Below are 20508 nucleotides of genomic sequence, written 5' to 3'. Positions count from 1 at the left end.
ATCAAGTTAATGACAGGTCGATTCTTCAGAAGGAACAGCGCCACCTGGTGTCTTGATAACTTTCTTAACATTTTACAATACAAAAATGCAGAGAGCGCTTGTGATCTAAAGATGTTTTCCAAGAAGATTCTCTATGAAGCGTTGGTGGTATAGTGGTGAGCATAGCTGCCTTCCAAGCAGTTGACCCGGGTTCGATTCCCGGCCAACGCAGTTCCTGTTTCTTTTTCCTTTCCTAAAAGAACATTGTAACAATTCCTTCTTTTGCATTATTATTTTTTTTAGGACAGCAAAGCATGGCATTTTTCCAAGCTGCCTCACTAGCAAAGCATTTTTTAAAAAACCATTTTACCAAGTTTATTGATTGCTCTAAATGTTCCTACTGGAACGATTCCTAATGATTGAAACATATAGCTGAAGTCTAATAAAACCAGTTGTTTTGTTCTCCCTTTTAATGAAGCTGCAACATCTGGACGGTAGGAAAAACAGTTTCTGGATTTTTTAAAAAAAATATGTATGGAAAGTGTGTTATAAACCCAAGATCTGTTGCAACCTTATACGTCAATAAAAAATAATCTGCATGGCCAAGAGATAACTGTTTTGTTTTTTTTAATCTAGTCATTGTTCAGATTTGATTTATTCACTCATTTTATTCATTCATTCTATGCACCATCACTTCAGTGGCTTCTTGGCAGTTTACAAAATATAATCCCTGCAATAACACACAAGGATAATGAATTGCTACACTACAATACCAAAGAGTGCAAAATGTCCTATTTCTATGAAATCTTTAAACACAGGTTTTCTAAAAACTATACCAGCCCAGGCACTGTTAGAAATTCAAGGTAAGGCCATTTTGACATCTGATAGGGAGAATTACAGGGGGAAAACACCGTATCTTGGACTTCCCCAGCTCTGTACATTTTCAATCACACTACTTTATTTACAGTCAAAAGACGACACCCGTCCCCAATATCTGTATGTCTTAAGCTCCCTTTCTCCATCTCAGTTGGAATCTTGAGAAAGCTGTTTTTGAAGTTTTGAACCCTTCTCTCTTAACATGTTCTCTTAGAGTGAGATCAATCTAAGTTCAGACAGGATCTAAATTGAATAAAGAATTGCAGATTCTTCCTGAAGTGATTTGAACAACCGTACTTCGGTGTTCAGAGGATAATTTCAGACTTCAGAGTAATTTCTGACTTCAGAGGATAATCAGAACTGCAGAAAAAAACAATTGCTACCAACCTGCCTTCCATTGAGGACCTGTATACTGCACGAGTCAAAAAGAGGACTGTGAAAATATCTACAGATCCCTCGCATCCTGGACATAAATTGTTTCAACTTCTACCCTCAAAACCAAAAGAACAGTTTTTTCCTGAGTGCCATCACTCTGCTAAATAAATAATTCCGCCAATACTGTCAAACTATCTAGAAAGGCAATATATTACCATCATTATTCTGCATTACAATTACAAGTATAATCTTTATTGTCATTGGACTTAAATACAACAGAATTGGTTACTATTAATCTTCTCATCGTTCCTATCACCCATCTCCTCCCACTTATGACTGTATGTGTCAGCGTTCCAAATATCATCCAGAATTAAATCAGAGTCCAAGGCAGAGCTTTCCTCAAAGTTCCAATTTAATAAGAGAGACATGTTGGTACAATCTGTGGGAAACCCGAATCTGAAAGTTTCCTCTGCCACGCTGGCATTTCCACCCATCTAGTTCCGGTCAGGTGCAGAGGTGCGGAGACAAAGAATGACCTTAGGCTTCTAGAAAGGAATGTTTTATTTTGACGACAACACATTCTACAATTCTACTCCTTACTATCCCCCCTCCCAATTACCCCACTAATGAAACAGCACAATAAAGAGAGTGTGGCAGGCCAAAGATCTTAAAAGGAATATGACTGCTGGCCCGACAGTATGACAGTAACTTTGCTGCTTGTATCCTTATGATTCTTGATGAATGTATCTTGTCTTTTTATGTACACTGAGAGCATATGCACAAAAGACAAATTCCCTGTGTGTCCAATCACACTTGGCCATTAAAGAATTCTATTCTATTCTATTCCATTCTATTCTATTCTATTCTATTCTATTCTACTCTACTCTACTCTACTCAGCTGAGGGTGAAGGATGACTCATGATATATGTTCGTACATCCACAACTCTGTTTTATTCTCAATAAAATCTCAACTTACCCCAAAGCAAGGACACCCACCATCCCAGGATTAGTCATGAAGAAGTGAAGCAGATAATATTTCAGGAACATTTAGCTTAGCAAAAATCAGTTAGATAACGATCATAAAACAAATTATTAGCTGAAACCTGGAGATCATCTAGTCCAGTGGTAGCCAACCTGGTCCCTACCGCCCACTAGTGGGCATTCCAGCTTTCGTGGTGGGCGGTAGGGGTTTGCTGTAACTCTGCTTTATAAATTTTATAAAGTAAAGTTACTTCCCTACTTTATAAATCACCATTACTGTGGAACCGGTGGGCGGTTAGAAACTTTTAATACTACCAGAGATACAAAAGTGGGCGGTAGGTATATAAAGGTTGACTACCCCTGATTCTAGTCCAAGCCCCTGCAGAAATCCATGCTAAAAAATACCCCCAGCACTGACCATGCATTCTCTGTGGTTATAGTTATTTAAAAAACCTGAATCCATGTTAAATCTAATTGGGCATCTGCCATAGAACAGAGATGGAGCTTATTGGAGCTTTTGTTGAAATAATTACTGCTGAATAATCCTGGACAGGATTGGTGGTAAGGCAGCCGGGATGGGATGTAGTTGAAAACATCATTAAAGACCATTCAAATGAGAGATATAAACGAGACTGGAAAAAATGGATTGACTATATACAAAACAAATACGGGACTAAGAAATTACAGATAGCCTATGTTTAAGATTAGGAATAATCTAAACTGCTTAAAGTTAGTGCAACAGGAAGAAGCTGAGTTTAATGCAGAGATGTTATTAACTTCTTTTTTTTAATTTCCTTTGTCTTAATATATTTTAGACTGTATTTGTTAAAAACCTATACCGTGTACGGGCTCTGGGAAGTCGGGGGGGGGGGAAGGGAGGTGGGGTGTTATGGGGGAGGGGGGATATATAGTATGTGTTAGATTTTAAAGTAACGCGACTGCACTTGTATACTGTTGCTCTTTAATTTCACTGTAAAAATAGGACAAGCTGAATATATTAATAGATAGTAGAAATACACCGAAGGGAGGAGTAGAGGGATAGAAGAAAGAGGGGTAGAGAGGGTGGGAGAGAGGATGGGAGGGAGGGTGAGGAGGAAGGGAGGGAGTGTACTGGGAGAGAGGAGTGGGAGAGCGGGAGGGGAAGTAGGGTAGAGGGGAATGTTGGAGGGAAGATGGAAAGTTGGAGGGGGGCGAAAGAAAGGTGTATGGAGGGTCGAAGAGGTACATTGGGTTTCTATTTTTGGGGGTATTGTTGACAAGAGGAATGGCTGTGTTTATTGTTTAATGTTATACGGCCCCGGTTATGCACAGTATATATGTGACTGTACGAAATGAAAATGGAAATCATTGTTTAAAAGTAAGTGAGGAAAGCCAAAATCTGTCCAAACCCAGCGTCACCATCTTCTAGGCAATTTGAGGTTCCCTCGCGGGGTGCAATATGTGGCTCTCAATATGTGGCACGCTGGGGAGCATGGTTATGAGATGTGCAACAATCCAACTGACATCCCGTTGGCAGGGGCGCCTTAAAATCCTCCTTCCCTTCTCCCCACCCACCAACCAAATAAGCAGTGTGAAAAGGCCGTGGAACAGCAAACAACTAAGGATGCTCACAATAAAATCCACAAAGTTAGGAAAATTCAACCCCACCCCCCCAAAGGGGTTTCTCTCTCTTTCTCACATTAAAAAGCTTCTCTGAAAAAAAGTTAGATACCCATTTGTCTGAAGTGATGTAGGGTTTTCTGCCTAAGCAGGGGGTTGGACTAGAAGACCTTCAAGATCCTTTCCAACTGTTATTCTTTTTTTTAAACAGTCATAATCCACAATTTCATTATTATTTGTCACAATAATGTTAATAATATAACTATGGGTGGATATAATTACAATAATACGTAACAAATTCAAAATTCAAATTACAATAATACATCATCAAATTCTCTCCACATGAACATTTCCTTTTTATTGAACAGTATTCTTTTCCATTTTGTAACAGTTTTCTTCTTTGCAACATTTCTGCATCCATTATGCCTCCATTTTCCCCTTTACATGTATACATGTATTCATATAGTTCTTTTATACATACTAATCTACTAGTATACTAATTTATATACAATACCTAATTGGTGCTCTACATCTGACATTTTGTATTATGTGTATTTATACAACTTTGTAACTATTTTCTAATTTCTTAATCTTTCTTCACTTGATGCTTTCTTAATCTTTACATCTATCCTCTGTACCATTCATTCCATATCTAATAGTATTGATTCTCCTTTATCTTTTATTTCTTTGGTAAGTCTATTCATCTCGGTGGCAGCACTTTAACACTTTTCTTATCACTTTCCTCTGATGGTATTCTATTTTTCCAGTTTTGTGAGTAAATAATTCTCACTGCAGTTAAGACCTGTAATATTAAATACTGATTTCTCTCCCCCCACCCCTTATAATTCCGTCAGTATCCCTAATAAAAATAGTTCTGGTGTTAAGAATTACAGACCTATTTCATTATTCAAGGTAGACTATAAAATATTTACATCCAACTGTTGTTCTATTCTAAGTAACTATAAGGGCGGATAGCTTTCAGGCTCAACCTTTCTTGCGAGGAGTATAGGGCGATCCAAAGGGAGATAAGTTGGGGAGATTTCAAGCTCTTTCGCGGAGAAGTGAGGGCTCTTAAAAGAGCCTTTAGGGGGTGTCGGTGGGTCTCCGCTGCGCGTCTTTACGCTCTCTCCCCGCGGATGCGTCGGGCCAACTGGATGTCCTTGGGCATGATGGTGACGCGCTTGGCGTGGATGGCGCAGAGGTTGGTGTCCTCGAAGAGGCCGACGAGGTAAGCCTCGCTGGCCTCCTGCAGGGCCATGACGGCCGAGCTCTGGAAGCGCAGGTCGGTCTTGAAATCCTGCGCGATCTCGCGCACCAGGCGCTGGAAGGGCAGCTTGCGGATGAGCAGCTCGGTGGACTTCTGGTAGCGTCGGATCTCGCGCAGGGCCACGGTGCCCGGGCGGTAGCGGTGAGGCTTCTTGACGCCGCCCGTGGCCGGCGCGCTCTTCCGCGCCGCCTTGGTGGCCAGCTGCTTGCGGGGAGCCTTCCCGCCGGTGGACTTGCGAGCCGTTTGCTTGGTGCGAGCCATCCCTTCTTTGCCAGCGATGCAGACGTTTGGAGGAAGCTTGAGCGCTCTGCCTGGGAATTTATACCCGGCGCGCTTTCTCCCCATTGGCTCTTTTCGAATTTGAATGTCGCGCCCAAAACGTGATTCCTCCTCCCCCCCACACACACCCTCTGGTTAGAATAGAATAGAGTAGAATAGGCTAGCATAGAAGATGGGATAGGATGGAATGGAATAGAATGGAAGATGGGATGGGATGGGATGGGATGGGATGGGATGGGATGGGATGGGATGGGATGGAATAGAATATGGAATGGAATGGAATGGAATGGAATAGAATAGAAGATGGGATGGGATGGGATGGAATAGAATATGGAATGGAATAGACTAGAATATGGAATGGAATAGAATGAAATGGAATGGAATAGAATAGAAGATGGGATGGGATGGAATAGAATATGGAATGGAATAGAATGGAATAGAATAGAAGATGGGATGGGATGGAATAGAATATGGAATGGAATAGACTAGAATATGGAATGGAATAGAATGAAATGGAATAGAATAGAATAGAAGATGGGATGGGATGGAATAGAATATGGAATGGAATAGAATGGAAGATGGGATGGAATGGAATAGAATGAAATGGGATAGAATCGAATCGAATAGAAGGGATAGGATGGGATGGAATAGAATATGGAATAGACTGGAATAGAATAGAAGATGGGATGGGATGGGATATGGAATGGAATAGAATAGAAGATGGGATGGGAAGGAATAGAATATGGAATGGAATAGAATAGAAGATGGAATGGAATAGAAGATGGGACGGGATGGAATAAAAATGGAATAGAATGGAATAGAATAGAAGATGGGATGGGATGGGATATGGAATGGAATAGAATAGAATATGAAATGGAATAGAATAGAAGATGGGATGGGAAGGAATAGAATATGGAATGGAATAGAATGGAATAGAATAGAAGATGGGATGGGAAGTAATAGAATATGGAATGGAATAGAATAGAATATGGAATGGAATAGAAGATGGGATGGGATGGAATAAAAATGGAATGGAATAGAATGGAATAGAATAGAATATGAAATGGAATAGAATAGAAGATGGGATGGGAAGGAATAGAATATGGAATAGAATAGAATATGGAATGGAATAGAAGATGGGATGGAATGGAATAAAAAATGGAATGGAATAGAATGGAATAGAATAGAATATGAAATGGAATAGAATAGAAGATGGGATGGGATGGGAAGGAATAGAATATGGAATGGAATAGAATAGAATATGGAATGGAATAGAATAGAATATGGAATGGAATAGAAGATGGGATGGAATGGAATAAAAAATGGAATGGAATAGAATGGAATAGAATAGAATATGAAATGGAATAGAATAGAAGATGGGATGGGATGGGAAGGAATAGAATATGGAATAGAATGGAATAGAATAGAAGATGAGATGGGATATGGAATTGAATAGAATAGAATATGAAATGGAATAGAATAGAAGATGGGATGGGAAGGAATAGAATATGGAATGGAATAGAATAGGATATGGAATGGAATAGAAGATGGGATGGGATGGAATAAAAAATGGAATAGAATGGAAGATAGGATGGGATATGGGAATTGAATAGAATAGAATATGAAATGGAATAGAATAGAATAGAAGATGGGATGGGAAGGAATAGAATATGGAATGGAATAGAATGGAATAGAATAGAAGATGGGATGGAATGGAATAGAATATGGAATCGAATAGAAGATGGGATGGGAAGGAATAGAATATGGAATGGAATAGAATAGAATATGGAATAGAATAGAATATGGAATGGAATAGAAGATGGGATGGGATGGAATAAAAAATGGAATAGAATAGAAGATGGGATGGGATATGGAATTGAATAGAATAGAATATGAAATGGAATAGAATAGAAGATGGGATGGAATGGAATAGAATATGGAATGGAATAGAAGATGGGATAGGATGGAATAGAATATGGAATGGAATAGAATAGAAGATGGGATGGGAAGGAATAGAATATGGAATGGAATAGAATAGAATATGGAATAGAATATGGAATAGAATAGAATATGGAATGGAATAGAAGATGGGATGGGATGGAATAAAAAATGGAATAGAATAGAAGATGGGATGGGATATGGAATTGAATAGAATAGAATATGAAATGGAATAGAATAGAAGATGGGATGGGAAGGAATAGAATATGGAATGGAATAGAAGATGGGATAGGATGGAATAGAATATGGAATGGAATAGAATAGAAGATGGGATGGGAAGGAATAGAATATGGAATGGATAGAATAGAATATGGAATGGAATAGAAGATGGGATGGGATGGAATAAAAATGGAATAGAATGGAATAGAATAGAAGATGGGATGGGATATGGAATGGAATAGAATAGAAGAAATAGAATAGAATAGAAGATGGGATGGGATGGGATGGAATGGAATAGAATATGGAATGGAATGGAATAGAATAGAAGATGGGATGGAATAGAATAGAAGATGGAATGGAATAGAATATAGAATGGAATTGAATTCTTTATTGGCCAAGTGTGATTGGACATACAAGGAATTTGTCTTTAGTGCATAGGCTCTCAGTATGCATAAAAGACATACTTTCCTCAAGAATCATAAGGTACACCACCTAATGATAGTGATAGGGTACAAATAAGCAATCCGGAAACAATCAATATCAATATCAATGGTAAGGATACAAGCCACAAAGTTACAGTCCTGCAGCCATAAGGTTTCCTGTTGCCATTTCAATAGCTGCTTTTAATCTACTTCATTATTATTTCCCGCAACCCGATTTCCTTCTCTCCACCCTTAACTTTCTCATGGTCTGATCAAGAATGCTTGTTTTTTTTTAAAAGAAACCCTCGGGTTCTTTTAAACCTTTCAAAAAATTCAAAAAAAAATTATAGCCAAGTAAGACCACGTGGTCCTGATGTTGAGGCCACATCACAAGACACCCTTGAAGCGAGATTCTCCATCATCCAGATTGTGTTTGTCCCAAAGGTGTTTTCTTTTTTCAGGAGGCAACTGGACTTACTCGAGTGTTTCCCCCCCCCCCTTTTGAAGGCATTTCGCTTCTCATCCAAGAGAGGCTTCTTCGGCTCTAAACAGAAGCTCCCATTCCTCACTGTCTTGTCAGAGCTGAAGAAGCTTCTTGGATGAGACGCGAAACGTCTTCAAAAGAAACTGCAAGAAAGTCTAGTGGAAAAAAAAAACCGGGCATTGTTCAAATTCGGCAACTTTTTAAAAGTCCCGTGGACTTCGATTCCCAGAATTCCTGAGCCATCTGCCTCTTGTTTAAAAGCGTGGTAGCGTGGCCGAGCGGTCTAAGGCGCTGGATTAAGGCTCCAGTCTCTTCGGAGGCGTGGGTTCGAATCCCACCGCTGCCAAGGGTTTCTTTTTGAAAAAGACTTCCCCAACCCCACCCCGCTTTGAGACGTCAGCAAAAAAAACCATTCGTCTAAAAATGTTTCTCTGCCTCTCCGGGAAAGCAGAGTTGAACCAGGTGACAAGTTGAACGTTCAGCGGTTCCCATATTTTATCCTGCAAAAAAAATAAAAATAAAACGTGTTTAGAATATGCGTGCGTTTCTCCAGAGGCCAAATTTGACTTGAGGGACACTCTTTGTGGGTGAAAAGGCTACCTCTAGCCCTAGAGAGATACTTATTTGTTAGGCACCAAATCAAGACTCTGGATGGGATGCAATGAAGGAAAATCACAAAAATCCACCAACAAAATAAATCTAAAATTATAAATGAAAAGAACTAACGGCAACCTTTCTCCCAAGAGAGATGTCAATAAAACATGCCATATCACACACTACCATAGCCTGTTCTCCCCCTCTTCCCTGCCCGCTCATCTTTTATTCCCTTGTCCCTGTATCTTGTTTTCTTTTTAGTTATTTATTCTATTGTAAGGTTTTTCAGGTCGAAGTTTGAATTACCAGATGCCATGTGGTGAGTTTCTGTGAAAGGCTAATCCTTCCTTTATTATGTAAAGTAGACTAGCTCAGGCTTTAATGGCTGATTGATAAAGGGGGTGGGGGCAGGGAGTTACTCTGTCTTTAAAAACATCTTTCTCCCTTTTCACATCCAGGGAAATATAATATTCTGCCTTTTCAATATTTCCCAGGATATTTCATTTTTCCAGAGGAGGGGTGGATGCTAACTTCCTACAATTAGAAACATTAATTTCATATCCATTCGTTCATGCAGATCAGCTGACCTTTGAGCGTGCATTAGTGCTGAAAACTGGAAGAGCTAAGTCTTTTGTTTTCAGTGTGAGCATGCTGGCCAGCTGATTAACTGGAAGATTTGCAGTTAATTTGGGGGGGGGGCACGGCTGCCCCCTAAGCAACTCCTCTTCCTGATCGCAGCCCAGATGAATGTGCCTGAAGTCTTCCCTTTTCGGCACTCGGGGCAGAAAAGGTTCTCCATCACTGAGCTACACTCTGTACATGCTCTAATCCTTGCCCTATTGCTCCATTACTTTATAAAGGTTAGGCTTAACACACTTCTTGTCATTTCATTGTGGTAAGAATCATCTAGAATAGGCCCCAGGGCGAGATAGGCGAGAAAGACATGTAACAAAGAAATGAATATTCAAACCTTTAGATGCCCCTCTCAACCTTACCGCCTTGTTGCAGTTCCCTAATAAACAAATTGCAAAATGGGTGAGAAGCCTCAAGTTCCCTCTTCAATCAAGGACACACCCTCCCTCCCCCATTATCTCAACATTCCATCTCCACAATGGACCAAAAGGACCACTTTGCTATTGTATTATTATACAATACAAAACAATAGCAGAATTGGAAGGGACCTTGAAGGTCTTCTAGTCCAACCCTCTGCCTAGGCAGGAAACCCTATATCGTTTCAGACAAATGGCTATCCAACATCTTCTTAAAGACTTCCAGTGTTGGGGCATTCACAACTTCTGGAGGCAAGCTGTTACAGTTGTTAGTTGCGAAGTCATCTGGACCCCCTGGACAATGTTTCTCCAGGCCTTCCTATCCTCTACCATCCTCTGGATTTAAGCTAATGCCAACTGCTTCGGTGACTCCATCCAGCCACCTCCTTCTCTGTCGTCCCCTTCTTCTTTTGCCCTCCATCGTTCCCAGCATTAGGCTCTTCTCCAGTGAGTCCTTCCTTCTCATTAGGTGGACAAAGTAGTTGAGTTTCCTCTTCAAGGGTCTTCTAAAGAACAGACAGGGTTGATCTCCCCTAGGACTGACTGGTTTCATTACCTTGCAGTCCAAGGGATTGCAGGAGTCTTCTCCAGCACCATAGTTTCAAAGGTCTCAATTCTTTGGTGCTCAGCCTTCCTTATGGTCCAACCTTCACAGCCACCCATTGCAACTGGGAAAACCATCGCCTTGACTATACACACTTGTGTTGTGCATATAGATATTATAACTTAATATATACATATTAAGTTACTGGTAAGTAATTCTCTTTGTTATGTATTTCCTCATTGGGCACCATTATTACATTAGGGTCCAGGAAATGTTTTTTTTACTGTGGAACCGGTGGGCGGTTAGAAAACTTTACTACTAACAGAGATACAAAAGTGGGCGGTAGGTATAAAAAGGTTGATTACCCAGGGCCGGATTTTCCTATAGGCTAACTAGGCTTCAGCCTAGGGCCTCAAGATCAAGAGGGGCCTACATTCAAATTGTTAGCAAAATTAAAATTACACTATTCTAAAAACAGTGAACACTAAAACACTGAACCGAAAATAAGGAGAAATTCTATGCATATGGCTAATAAACAAACATTAAAATGTATTGGTTAAGATCGCTCCAGTGCTGCGGCAGTTGGGGAGCCCGCCCATGTTCCCGGGCGAGAGGTGCGGCCGCTCCCAGTAGCTGCCCCGTCGACACGGAACCCACCAGCGGCCAGGCAGGTGAGGGCGAGGGGGCTGAGCCGGGCAGCTGAGCGCAGCAGGGGAGGCGGCTGGCCTCACTGCCTTTGCCGCAGAGCAGAGCCGCGCTCCATCGGGAGGCCAGCTATATATATTGATATATATCACAGTAATGATGTATTTTATTGTCTCTCATGCAATTTACAAACTTAAAAATGGGAGGTGAAAGGGCCTCATAAGTGGAATAGCCTAGGGCCTCTTTTCATCTAAATCCAGCCCTGTGACTAACCCTGGTGTAAAGTCTCCTGCTTGACTATATGCACTTTTGTTGGCAGGGTGATGTCTCGGATTGTCTGCTTAACAATAGAAATCCTATAATTCAAGTAATCTCAGTTATGCGAAGAAGAACCAATCTAGCTTCCCCCAAACTGACCAGCCAAACAGATTTCCTGCCTTACAGATTCTATTTAAAAATATTCTGTGCCTTCCTGTTGTTTTTTAAGGTCCCTCGGTCGTATAAGCGCTGGCACCCAAATCACTGTTGTAGTAGGCAATGTTTTTCTACACGTTGGGGGTAAATCTCAAATCTGCAGACCATTCACATCCTGGACATCAATTGTTCAACTTCTACCCTCAAATCAACACTATAAAGGCACTGCACACCGGAATCAACTAGACACAGGACAGTCCCCCCCCCCCCCCCGAATGCCATCACTCTGCTAAACAACTAATCCCACTCACACTGTCAAATTATTTACTAAGACTGTATTACTATTATTCTTCTCTTCCTTCCTCTTCCCACTTACGACTATAACCATTTTGCTTGTATTTTTATGATTTATATTTGTTTCTCCGTACGATTTGATTGCTTATTAGTAACCTATGACTATCACCAAGTGCTGTATATTATGATTCTTGGAGAATGTATTCTATTTTATTTTTCTTTATGTACATTGAGAGCATATGCACCAAAGACAAATTCCTTGTGTGTCCAATCACACTTGGCCAATAAAATATTCTATTCTAATCTACCCTACCCTACATTCTATTCTATTCTATTTTTTTCTATTCTACCCTACCCTACATTCTCTTCTCTCTTCTATTCTACTCATTTCTATTCTATCATACATTCTCTTCTCTTCATTTCTAATTCTATTCTATCCTACTCTACATTTTCTTCTCTTCTCTCTATTCTATTCATTTCTATTCTACCCTACATTCTCTTCTCACTATTCAATTCATTTCTATTTATTGTATCCTATTCTATTCTAAAAAAAGGTTTGCAGCCAACGTGGGGCTCGAACCCACGACGCCTGAGATTAAGAGTCTCATGCTCTACCGACTGAGCTAGCCAGGCTGCTGATAACAGTATTGGGACTGATACTATCGGTTTTTATTCTGTTGACAGAGCCTGAGTGGTGGTGGTTGCGAGGGAACAACGTTTTCCACTCTTTCTAACAACCTTGAGTTGATTTTCCTCTATTTTCCATAACAATCTCCAGGACTATTAACACCCTTCCGAACACTGCAGTTTATTCAGTAAAATGCTTTTCTCAAGAGCCGATTTTCAGGCTTTTATTTTCTTCAAGAGGCAACTGGACTTTCTGGTTTGGTTTTTAATAAAAAGTTTTTTTTAATTAAACACACATTAAAGCATTGGGCACAATGTAACCGTGTCGAGCAATGTCTTTGTCATCTATACTAGAATATAAAGCTAAATATTATAACTACCGTGCTTATTTACAATTGGTCTATTCAGTATTTACAAATATAAGAATATTGTATTTCCATCCAGGTTGCTTTATTCTTGCCTTATACATTTCCACTCTTATGATTTCATACATAATTCTAATCGCCATTCTATAAATCTTAGCCATTGCTTCTCCCTGAGTTGGACTAGAAGATCTCCAAGGCCCCTTCCAACTCTTGATTGTCTGTAGAGATTCTCAGAAAGTGCATTTTCAGGAAGCAAATTGACTTTCTTGTTTCTTTTTTTTTTCTTTGAAGAAGTTTCATTTGTCATCCAAGGAGCTTCATCAGCTCTGGTATTCCCCACCATCCTGTCAGAGCTGAAGAAGCTGCTTGCATGAGAAGCGAAACATCTTCAAAGAAAAACAAAAACAAGAAAGTCAATTTGCCTCCTGAAAAATCACTTTGGGGGACTGTTACTCTGATAAATCCGCATTTTTCAAAAACGGGGCTCCAATTTAAAATGGCTGCTGTTTTTGTGAGGCAATAAAAGCCATATTGCCAATACATTTACATTATAATTTGCTGAGTCACAGATAAGTATATTATCTATATCTATATCTATATCTATATCTATATCTATATCTATATCTATATCTATATATATCTATACTATATCTATCTCTATCTCTATCTCTATCTTCTATCTCTATCTCTATCTCTATCTCTATCTCTATTCATATCTATATCTATATCTATATCTATATCTATATCTATATCTATATCTAATCTATATCTATATCTATATCTATATCATCTATATCTATATCATATCTCTCTCTCTCTCTCTCTCTCTCTCTCTCTCTCTCTCTCTCTCTCTCTCTCTCTCCCTATCCCTATCCCTATCCCTATCCCTACCCCTACCCCTACCCCTACCCCTACCCCTACCCCTACCCCTACCCCTACCCCCCCCTATCTATCTATCTATCTATCTATCTATCTCTATCTATCTATCTATCTCTATCCCTATCCCTATCCCTACCCCTACCCCTACCCTACCCCTACCCCTACCCCTACCCCTACCCCTACCCCTACCCCTATCTATCTATCTATCTATCTATCTATCTATCTATCTATCTATCTATCTATCCCTACCCCTACCCCTACCCCTACCCCTACCCCTACCCCTACCCCTACCCCTACCCCTACCCCTACCCCTACCCCTACCCCTACCCCTATCTATCTATCTATCTATCTATCTATCTATCTATCTATCTATCTATCTATCTATCTATCTATCTATCTATCTATCTATCCTATCCCTATCCCTATCCCTATCCCTACCCTACCCCTACCCCTACCCCTACCCCTACCCCTACCCCTATCTATCTATCTATCTATCTATCTATCTATCTATCTATCTATCTATCTATCTATCTATCTATCTAATATCTGTATTGTATATCTATTTATCTCTCTCTCTCTAATCTATCTATCTCTATCTAATATATGTATCTGTCTGTCTGTCTGTCTATTTACCTACCTACCTACCTACCTAAACCTAATATCTGTATCTGTTATAGCTATATCTATATCATCTATCTGTCTGTCTGTCTCTATCTAATCTATCTATCTATCTGTCTGTCTGTCTGTCTGTCTGCCTGCCTGCCTACCTAATCTATCTATCTATCTATCTATCTATCTATCTATCTATCTATCTATCTATCTATCTATCTATCTATCTATCTATCTATCTATCTATCTATCTATCTAATATACCTACCTACCTACCTACCTACCTACCTAATATGTGCATTTGTTCTCTCTCTCTCTCTCTCTCTCTCTCTCTATCTATCTATCTATTCTATTCTATTCATTTCTATTCATTTCTATTCATTTCTATTCTATTTTGTCTTGCGATTCAGATTTCATTACAACACGGAATACATTTCCAGATCCCTTTCCCCAGTCGCCATTAACCAACAGACAGCAGAGATCCTTTAACACCCAAGCCTAAAAAAAGAATAAGATAAAAATAATTTTATTTTAACATTTTTTAAACAAAAGTCAGCATGCCTTCATCATTATATATTCCATTTGCTTTGGACCAGGAAACCAAATTTGGAGAAACGCTAAGTCCGACGGTGCAGTATCAGATTTCGTACAGATCCCACCGAACGGTCTGAAAGTGGAAACTTCCAAATTGAAGGTTAGAGTTTTTAAATGCGTAGAGGGGAATTAAAAAAAAAGAAACGCTTGCGCCCAACGTGGGGCTCGAACCCACGACCCTGAGATTAAGAGTCTCATGCTCTACCGACTGAGCTAGCCGGGCTGCTGATAACGGTATTGGGACTGATACTATCGGTTGTCATTCTGCTGACAGAGACCGAGTGATGGTGGTTACGAGGGAACAACGTTTTCCACTCTTTCTAACAACCTTGAGTTGATTTTCCTCTATTTCCCATAACAATCTCCAGGACTATTAACACCCTTTTGAATTCTGCAATTTATTCAGTAAACTGCTTTTATCAAGAGCCAATTTTCAATATGTGTGGCTGCTATGTTGCATTTCTCCTAAAAGGAAAGCAACTTTCTTTTCCTTTCCTTTTTTTCCTTCTTACTTACTTTCTCTCTCTCTCTCTCCTTTCCATCTTCCCCTTCCTTTCCTTCTTCTTTTCCTTTCTTTCCCTGCCTTCCCTCCCTCCTTCCTGCCTGACTGCTTTTACTTTCTTAATTTCTCTCCCTCTTCTTTTCCTTTCCTTTCTTTTCCTTCTTACTTTATCTCTCACCCTTTCTTTTCTTTTCCTTTTCTTCTTTCTTTTCCTTTTTTCTTACTTTCTCTCTCTTCTTTTCCTTTCTTTTCCTTTCCTTCTTCCTTTCCTTCTTCCTTTCCCTCTCTCCCTCTTCTTTTCCTTTCCTTTCTTTTCCTTCTTACTTTCTCTCTCTCCCTTTCTTTTCTTTTCCTTTTCTTCTTTCTTTTCCTTTTTTCTTACTTTCTCTGTCTTCTTTTCCTTTCTTTTCCTTTCCTTCTTCCTTTCCTTCTTCCTTTCCCTCTCTCCCTTTCTTTTCTTTTCTTTCCTTTTCTTCTTACTTTCTCTCTCTCCCTTTCTTTTCTTTTCCTTTTCCTTTTCCTTTTCTTCTTTCTTTTCCTTTTTTCTTACTTTCTCTGTCTTCTTTTCCTTTCTTTTCCTTTCCTTCTTCCCTTTCCTTCTTCCTTTCCCTCCCTCCCTTTCTTTCCTTTCCTTCTTACTTTCTCTCTCTCCCTTTCCTTTCCCTTCCCTCCAATCCCACCCTCCTGTTGGGTAGAAAGTTAGCACCCACCCCTCTCCTAGAAGAATGAAATATTTTGAGAAATATTAAAAAGGCAGAATATTATATTTCCCTGGATGAGAAAAGGAGAAACGTGCTCTTGGAAAGCAACCCCCATCTTCCTTAGTAGCCCACAGCAGATGGCAGCACTTAAGAGATAAAGAGATAGATAGCTCTATTCATAAGCAAATACCCTCACCCAAGATCCAACAAAGGTTGGATTAGCCCTCAGCCACAATAGGAATTTCCCAACAGGCCCCTTCATTGCATCAGCCAAACGTAGCTCAGACAAACTCCTAGGATTTGTATGTGGCCCCATGGGAGTCTAACAGCCAGTAGAATACATGCTCTTGCACAGAAACAGGAAGCTCAAGTGCAAAGCCCAAGAGAAGGTATAAAAAGCCCCCACTCTCAACTCCATGTGGTCAGCTGCCCAGGATCACATGTGCTTCATCATTAAACCATCTTTCCAAACAACCTCCAGCCCCCATTTTGTCTTTCTCCCAGCTTGGAACTGAATTAGATGGATAGGTTTTTCCAACATATTAAAAAAAGAAACAGCTGTGGTTAAAAAGAAAAGCAAATAAAAAAGTAAGGTTCTACATTTAGGCAAGAAAACCAAAATGCACAGGTACAGTATAGGTGGTACCTCACTCAATAGTAGTAACTGGGAGAGGGATCTTGGAGTCCTAGTGGACAACCATTTAAATAGGAGCCAGCCGTGTGCAGCAGCTGCCAAAAAAGCCAACACAGTTCTAGGCTGCATAAACAGAGGGATAGAATCAAAATCACGTGAAGTGTTAATACCACTTTATAATCCCTTGGTAAGACCACACTTGGAATACGGCATTCAGTTTTGGTTGATAGATGTAGAAAAGATGTGGAGACTCTAGAAAGAGTGCAGAGAAGAGCAACAAAGATGATTAGGGGACTGGAGACTAAAACATATGAAGAACGGTAGCAGGAACTGGGTATGTCTAGTTTAATAGAAAGAAGGACTATGGGAGATATGATAGCAGTGTTCCAATATCTCAGGGGCTGCCACAAAGAAGAGGGAGTCAAGCTATTCTCCAAGGCACCTGGGTGTAGAACAAGAAGCAATGGGTGGAAACTAATCAAAGAGAGAAGCAACCTAGAAGTAAGGAGAAATTTCCTCTCAGTAGGAAGAATTAATCAATGGAACAACTTGCCTCCAGAAGTTATGAATGCTCCAACACTGGAAGTTTTTAAGAAGATGTTGGATAACCATTTGTCTGGTGTTAGGTTTCCTGCCTAAGCGGGGGGGGGGGGGGGGTTGGACTAGAAGACCTCCAAGGTCCCTCCCAACTCTGTCATTCTAAAATATGTGCTCCAAATTCTCTTCATATTCAAATGCGGTGTGGCTTGTTTGCAAATTTGTTACAAGCTTTGTATACAGGTAAACTAAAGCAAAAAGTTTATTTAACGAAGGGAAGAAACAGCCAAAAACATGAGCCCAAGCTTCAAAATTAGTTATTGTACATCTGTGCTCCTTGGCCTTCATAGTCCTTGTCAAAATTGGGTCAAGTGTTGAGAAGAGAGAGTGCACCAAGATTCATGTAAACTATTGAGAAAGAAAGGGGGGAAAAAATAATCGCCTGAACAGGGACTTGAACCCTGGACCCTCAGATTAAAAGTCTGATGCTCTACCGACTGAGCTATCCAGGCTCTGAATTTTCAACCTTAAACGGCTCCTGAAAGCCATCCACTAAGTTGCCCAATTCTGCTAAATTTTTATTTTTCAAATCAAGACCTTCACAATTGGAGGCCTGGGGGAAAAAATTCTCCCCACCAAACATGTTTCACATCTGTCCCATGAAAAAAAAATATTTTGGGATATGGTTCAAGAAGTGTCTGTGGACATCAAGCATTCGGAGTATTTTTCCTCCTCTCTTCCCCATGAGTAAATATTATAGAACTAGCCGATAACCCAGCATTGCCCGGGTATTTCTTTATAGGGGGGGAATTTCTGGACCAAACGTAATTTCTAATGTTGAATTTTCCTCTTTACCAGAGGAACCCCCCCTGTGGAGTACAGTGAAGCCGTTACAACGGAAACTCCACTGCGCTGTACAGTAGAATCCAATTTGTCGCAATAGAGTAGAAGCCATTTGACGGCACAACAGGCTGTATCATAACAGAACACTCCCCCTCCAGGAGTATTAAGGGTGTCTTACCCCCCAAAGTATTTGTTTCCAAAGAGAAAGTCATCTGTGTGCCAAGTTTGGTCGAAATTGCTTGAGGAGTTCCAGACTTATGCTGGAACACACAAACACACACAAACACACACACTCACAAACACATTTATATATAAATAGATTAATCATTTTCCTTTGGCTTTTCTCCTGTTCAACCTAATCAATACCATTTTTAAAAAAAAAAAAATCATCTGGAAGGTGTTTCTACTGCAAGTTATAACTGTGGTTCCCTGGAATTACAAAAGATTTAGCAATGAAGGAAAATATTTGTAGCCCAGGGTTGAAATGAAGGCTCCTGGTTGTTTTCCGAACTTTCATAATATCACCAGTGAAAGTGCGCTGTGCACTAGTACACTTGCACTGATAATGTTACCTAGTTTGGTTATGAGACGTCTCCAAGAAAACAACCATGCTCAGAGAATGCCAAGGAGTCGAAGAATTTTTAGGTTAGCAAATGTGAGGAAAACTTCACTGCAAAGTACCCAATTTAGATCATGAAATAAAGAGAGAGAAAATAAAAACAATTCCATATTTCCTGCTTTTCATTCCTCTGGCAGAAAGGTGAAAATAATGGGATATAACAAAAGAAAAGGGGGGGAAAAAAACCATCCTCCCCGTCGGGGAATCGAACCCCGGTCTCCCGCGTGACAGGCGGGGATACTTACCACTATACTAACGAGGAAAGCGATGAAGGTGTTTTTTTTTCCAGCGAGGTAAAAACTATCTTATCCAAGTTGCTAGTCCACATGAAAAACCTGACTCTCTGGAGACGTTTGGATAGCCAAATAAAAGTGTTATTCTGTTTTGAAATTTGGAATACAGTTTTTAACAGGAACACAAAGAGGTTGTTCTCTTTTTTTCCCTTTTCAGGAGAAAAATTCGCACATTTTTTTTTCAAACTGTGGGAAGCGCCCCCTCTCCTACAAGAATGTAATATTTTGAGGAATATTTTTTAAAGGCAAAATATTATATTATATTTCTCTAAATGAGAAAAATATAATATAATAATTAATAATATAATATAATATAATATAATATAATAATATAATAATATAATAAATATAATATAATATAATATAATATAATATAATATAATATAATATAATATAATAATATAATAATATATAATATATAATATATAATATAATATAATATAATATAATATAATATAATATAATATAATATAATATAATATAATATAATATAATATAATATAATATAATATAATATAATATAATATAATATAATATAATATAATATAATATAATATAATATAATATAATAATTTAATATAATATTAGAATAGAATAGAATAGAATAGAATAGAATAGAATAGAATAGAATAATAGAATAGAATAGAATAGAATAGAATAGAATAGAATAGAATAGAATAGAATAGAATGGAAACCACTGTTGACACACACAGCCTTCCTTGTGGGCACACCAGCCGTCGCCCAGCTCAGCCGCACTGTGCATGTGTGCGTGCCTTCTGCCAGCCTCCCGCTGGCCAGCTTATTTTCGGGTCTCTGCTGCGCATGCACGGGGGCAGGACGCATGCAGGAGATGTGTGCACATGTGTGGGGGTTCTCGTGTGCATGCGCAGGGGGCGGGAAGAATGTGACGGGGGCAGCGCCCCCTCACAGCCCGATTTTGCTCCCAGGAGGCTTCAGGGAGGCCTACTAGGCCCAAACCGGAGTGCAAGGTGCTGCGGCATGGGCCCACACACCCATTTATGCTGCCAGGAGGTTGCAGGGAGGCCTACTAGGCCCAAAACGAGCCGTGGGGAGGGGTCACACACGAACGGGGTGTGTGGGAAGCGTGGGGAGTCAGTGCACATGCACAGGGGGAAGGATATGCGAGGGCCGCATTGCATTATGGGTGCGGGCCAGGGCCAGTTCAGTGCATGTCCGAACCGGTAGAAACCCACCTCGGGTGGGGGGGGGGGGTTTCGGGTACGTGGGTGTGCTGGCATGCACGCGGGTTTGTGCTTTTGGCACATGGCCACGAAAAGGCTAGTCTAGATGGAAGAGTTGTGTTCAATGCAGAGCTAACATCTGAA

General features: G+C 39.9%; 1 protein-coding gene and 6 non-coding genes across 7 annotated transcripts; 2 read left to right on the top strand and 5 right to left on the bottom strand.

Annotated features, from left to right (window-relative positions):
- Positions 1-138: 138 nt before the first annotated feature.
- TRNAG-UCC (transfer RNA glycine (anticodon UCC)) lies at positions 139-210 on the top strand. The gene has a single exon. It is a non-coding gene; the product is annotated as a tRNA-Gly (tRNA).
- Positions 211-4927: 4717 nt separating this feature from the next.
- LOC148046634 (histone H3) lies at positions 4928-5338 on the bottom strand. The gene has a single exon (XM_087712075.1). The coding sequence runs from the start codon at positions 5336-5338 to the stop codon at positions 4928-4930; it is 411 nt and encodes a 136-aa protein (XP_087568201.1).
- Positions 5339-8683: 3345 nt separating this feature from the next.
- On the top strand, positions 8684-8765 carry TRNAL-AAG (transfer RNA leucine (anticodon AAG)). Its single transcript has one exon. It is a non-coding gene; the product is annotated as a tRNA-Leu (tRNA).
- Positions 8766-12516: 3751 nt separating this feature from the next.
- Positions 12517-12592, bottom strand: TRNAK-CUU (transfer RNA lysine (anticodon CUU)). Its single transcript has one exon. It is a non-coding gene; the product is annotated as a tRNA-Lys (tRNA).
- A 2591-nt stretch (positions 12593-15183) lies between these two features.
- TRNAK-CUU (transfer RNA lysine (anticodon CUU)) lies at positions 15184-15256 on the bottom strand. The gene has a single exon. It is a non-coding gene; the product is annotated as a tRNA-Lys (tRNA).
- A 2590-nt stretch (positions 15257-17846) lies between these two features.
- Positions 17847-17919, bottom strand: TRNAK-UUU (transfer RNA lysine (anticodon UUU)). Its single transcript has one exon. It is a non-coding gene; the product is annotated as a tRNA-Lys (tRNA).
- A 1140-nt stretch (positions 17920-19059) lies between these two features.
- On the bottom strand, positions 19060-19131 carry TRNAD-GUC (transfer RNA aspartic acid (anticodon GUC)). The gene has a single exon. It is a non-coding gene; the product is annotated as a tRNA-Asp (tRNA).
- Between the last annotated feature and the right edge of the window lie 1377 nt (positions 19132-20508).

The sequence above is a fragment of the Thamnophis sirtalis genome, unplaced genomic scaffold (genome assembly GCF_051295495.1).
Source record: "Thamnophis sirtalis isolate CommonGarterSnake01/CBP01778 unplaced genomic scaffold, rThaSir2_p1.2 scaffold_4, whole genome shotgun sequence".
NCBI lineage: Eukaryota > Metazoa > Chordata > Lepidosauria > Squamata > Natricidae > Thamnophis > Thamnophis sirtalis.
The sequence above is the reverse complement of the archived record's forward strand: the minus strand, read 5'-3'. Positions and strand labels throughout refer to the sequence as shown.

What these genes read in the sequence shown, in the direction of transcription:
- LOC148046634 (XM_087712075.1), bottom strand. Translation starts at nt 5,338, where the DNA reads ATGGCTCGCACCAAGCAAACGGCTCGCAAGTCCACCGGCGGGAAGGCT.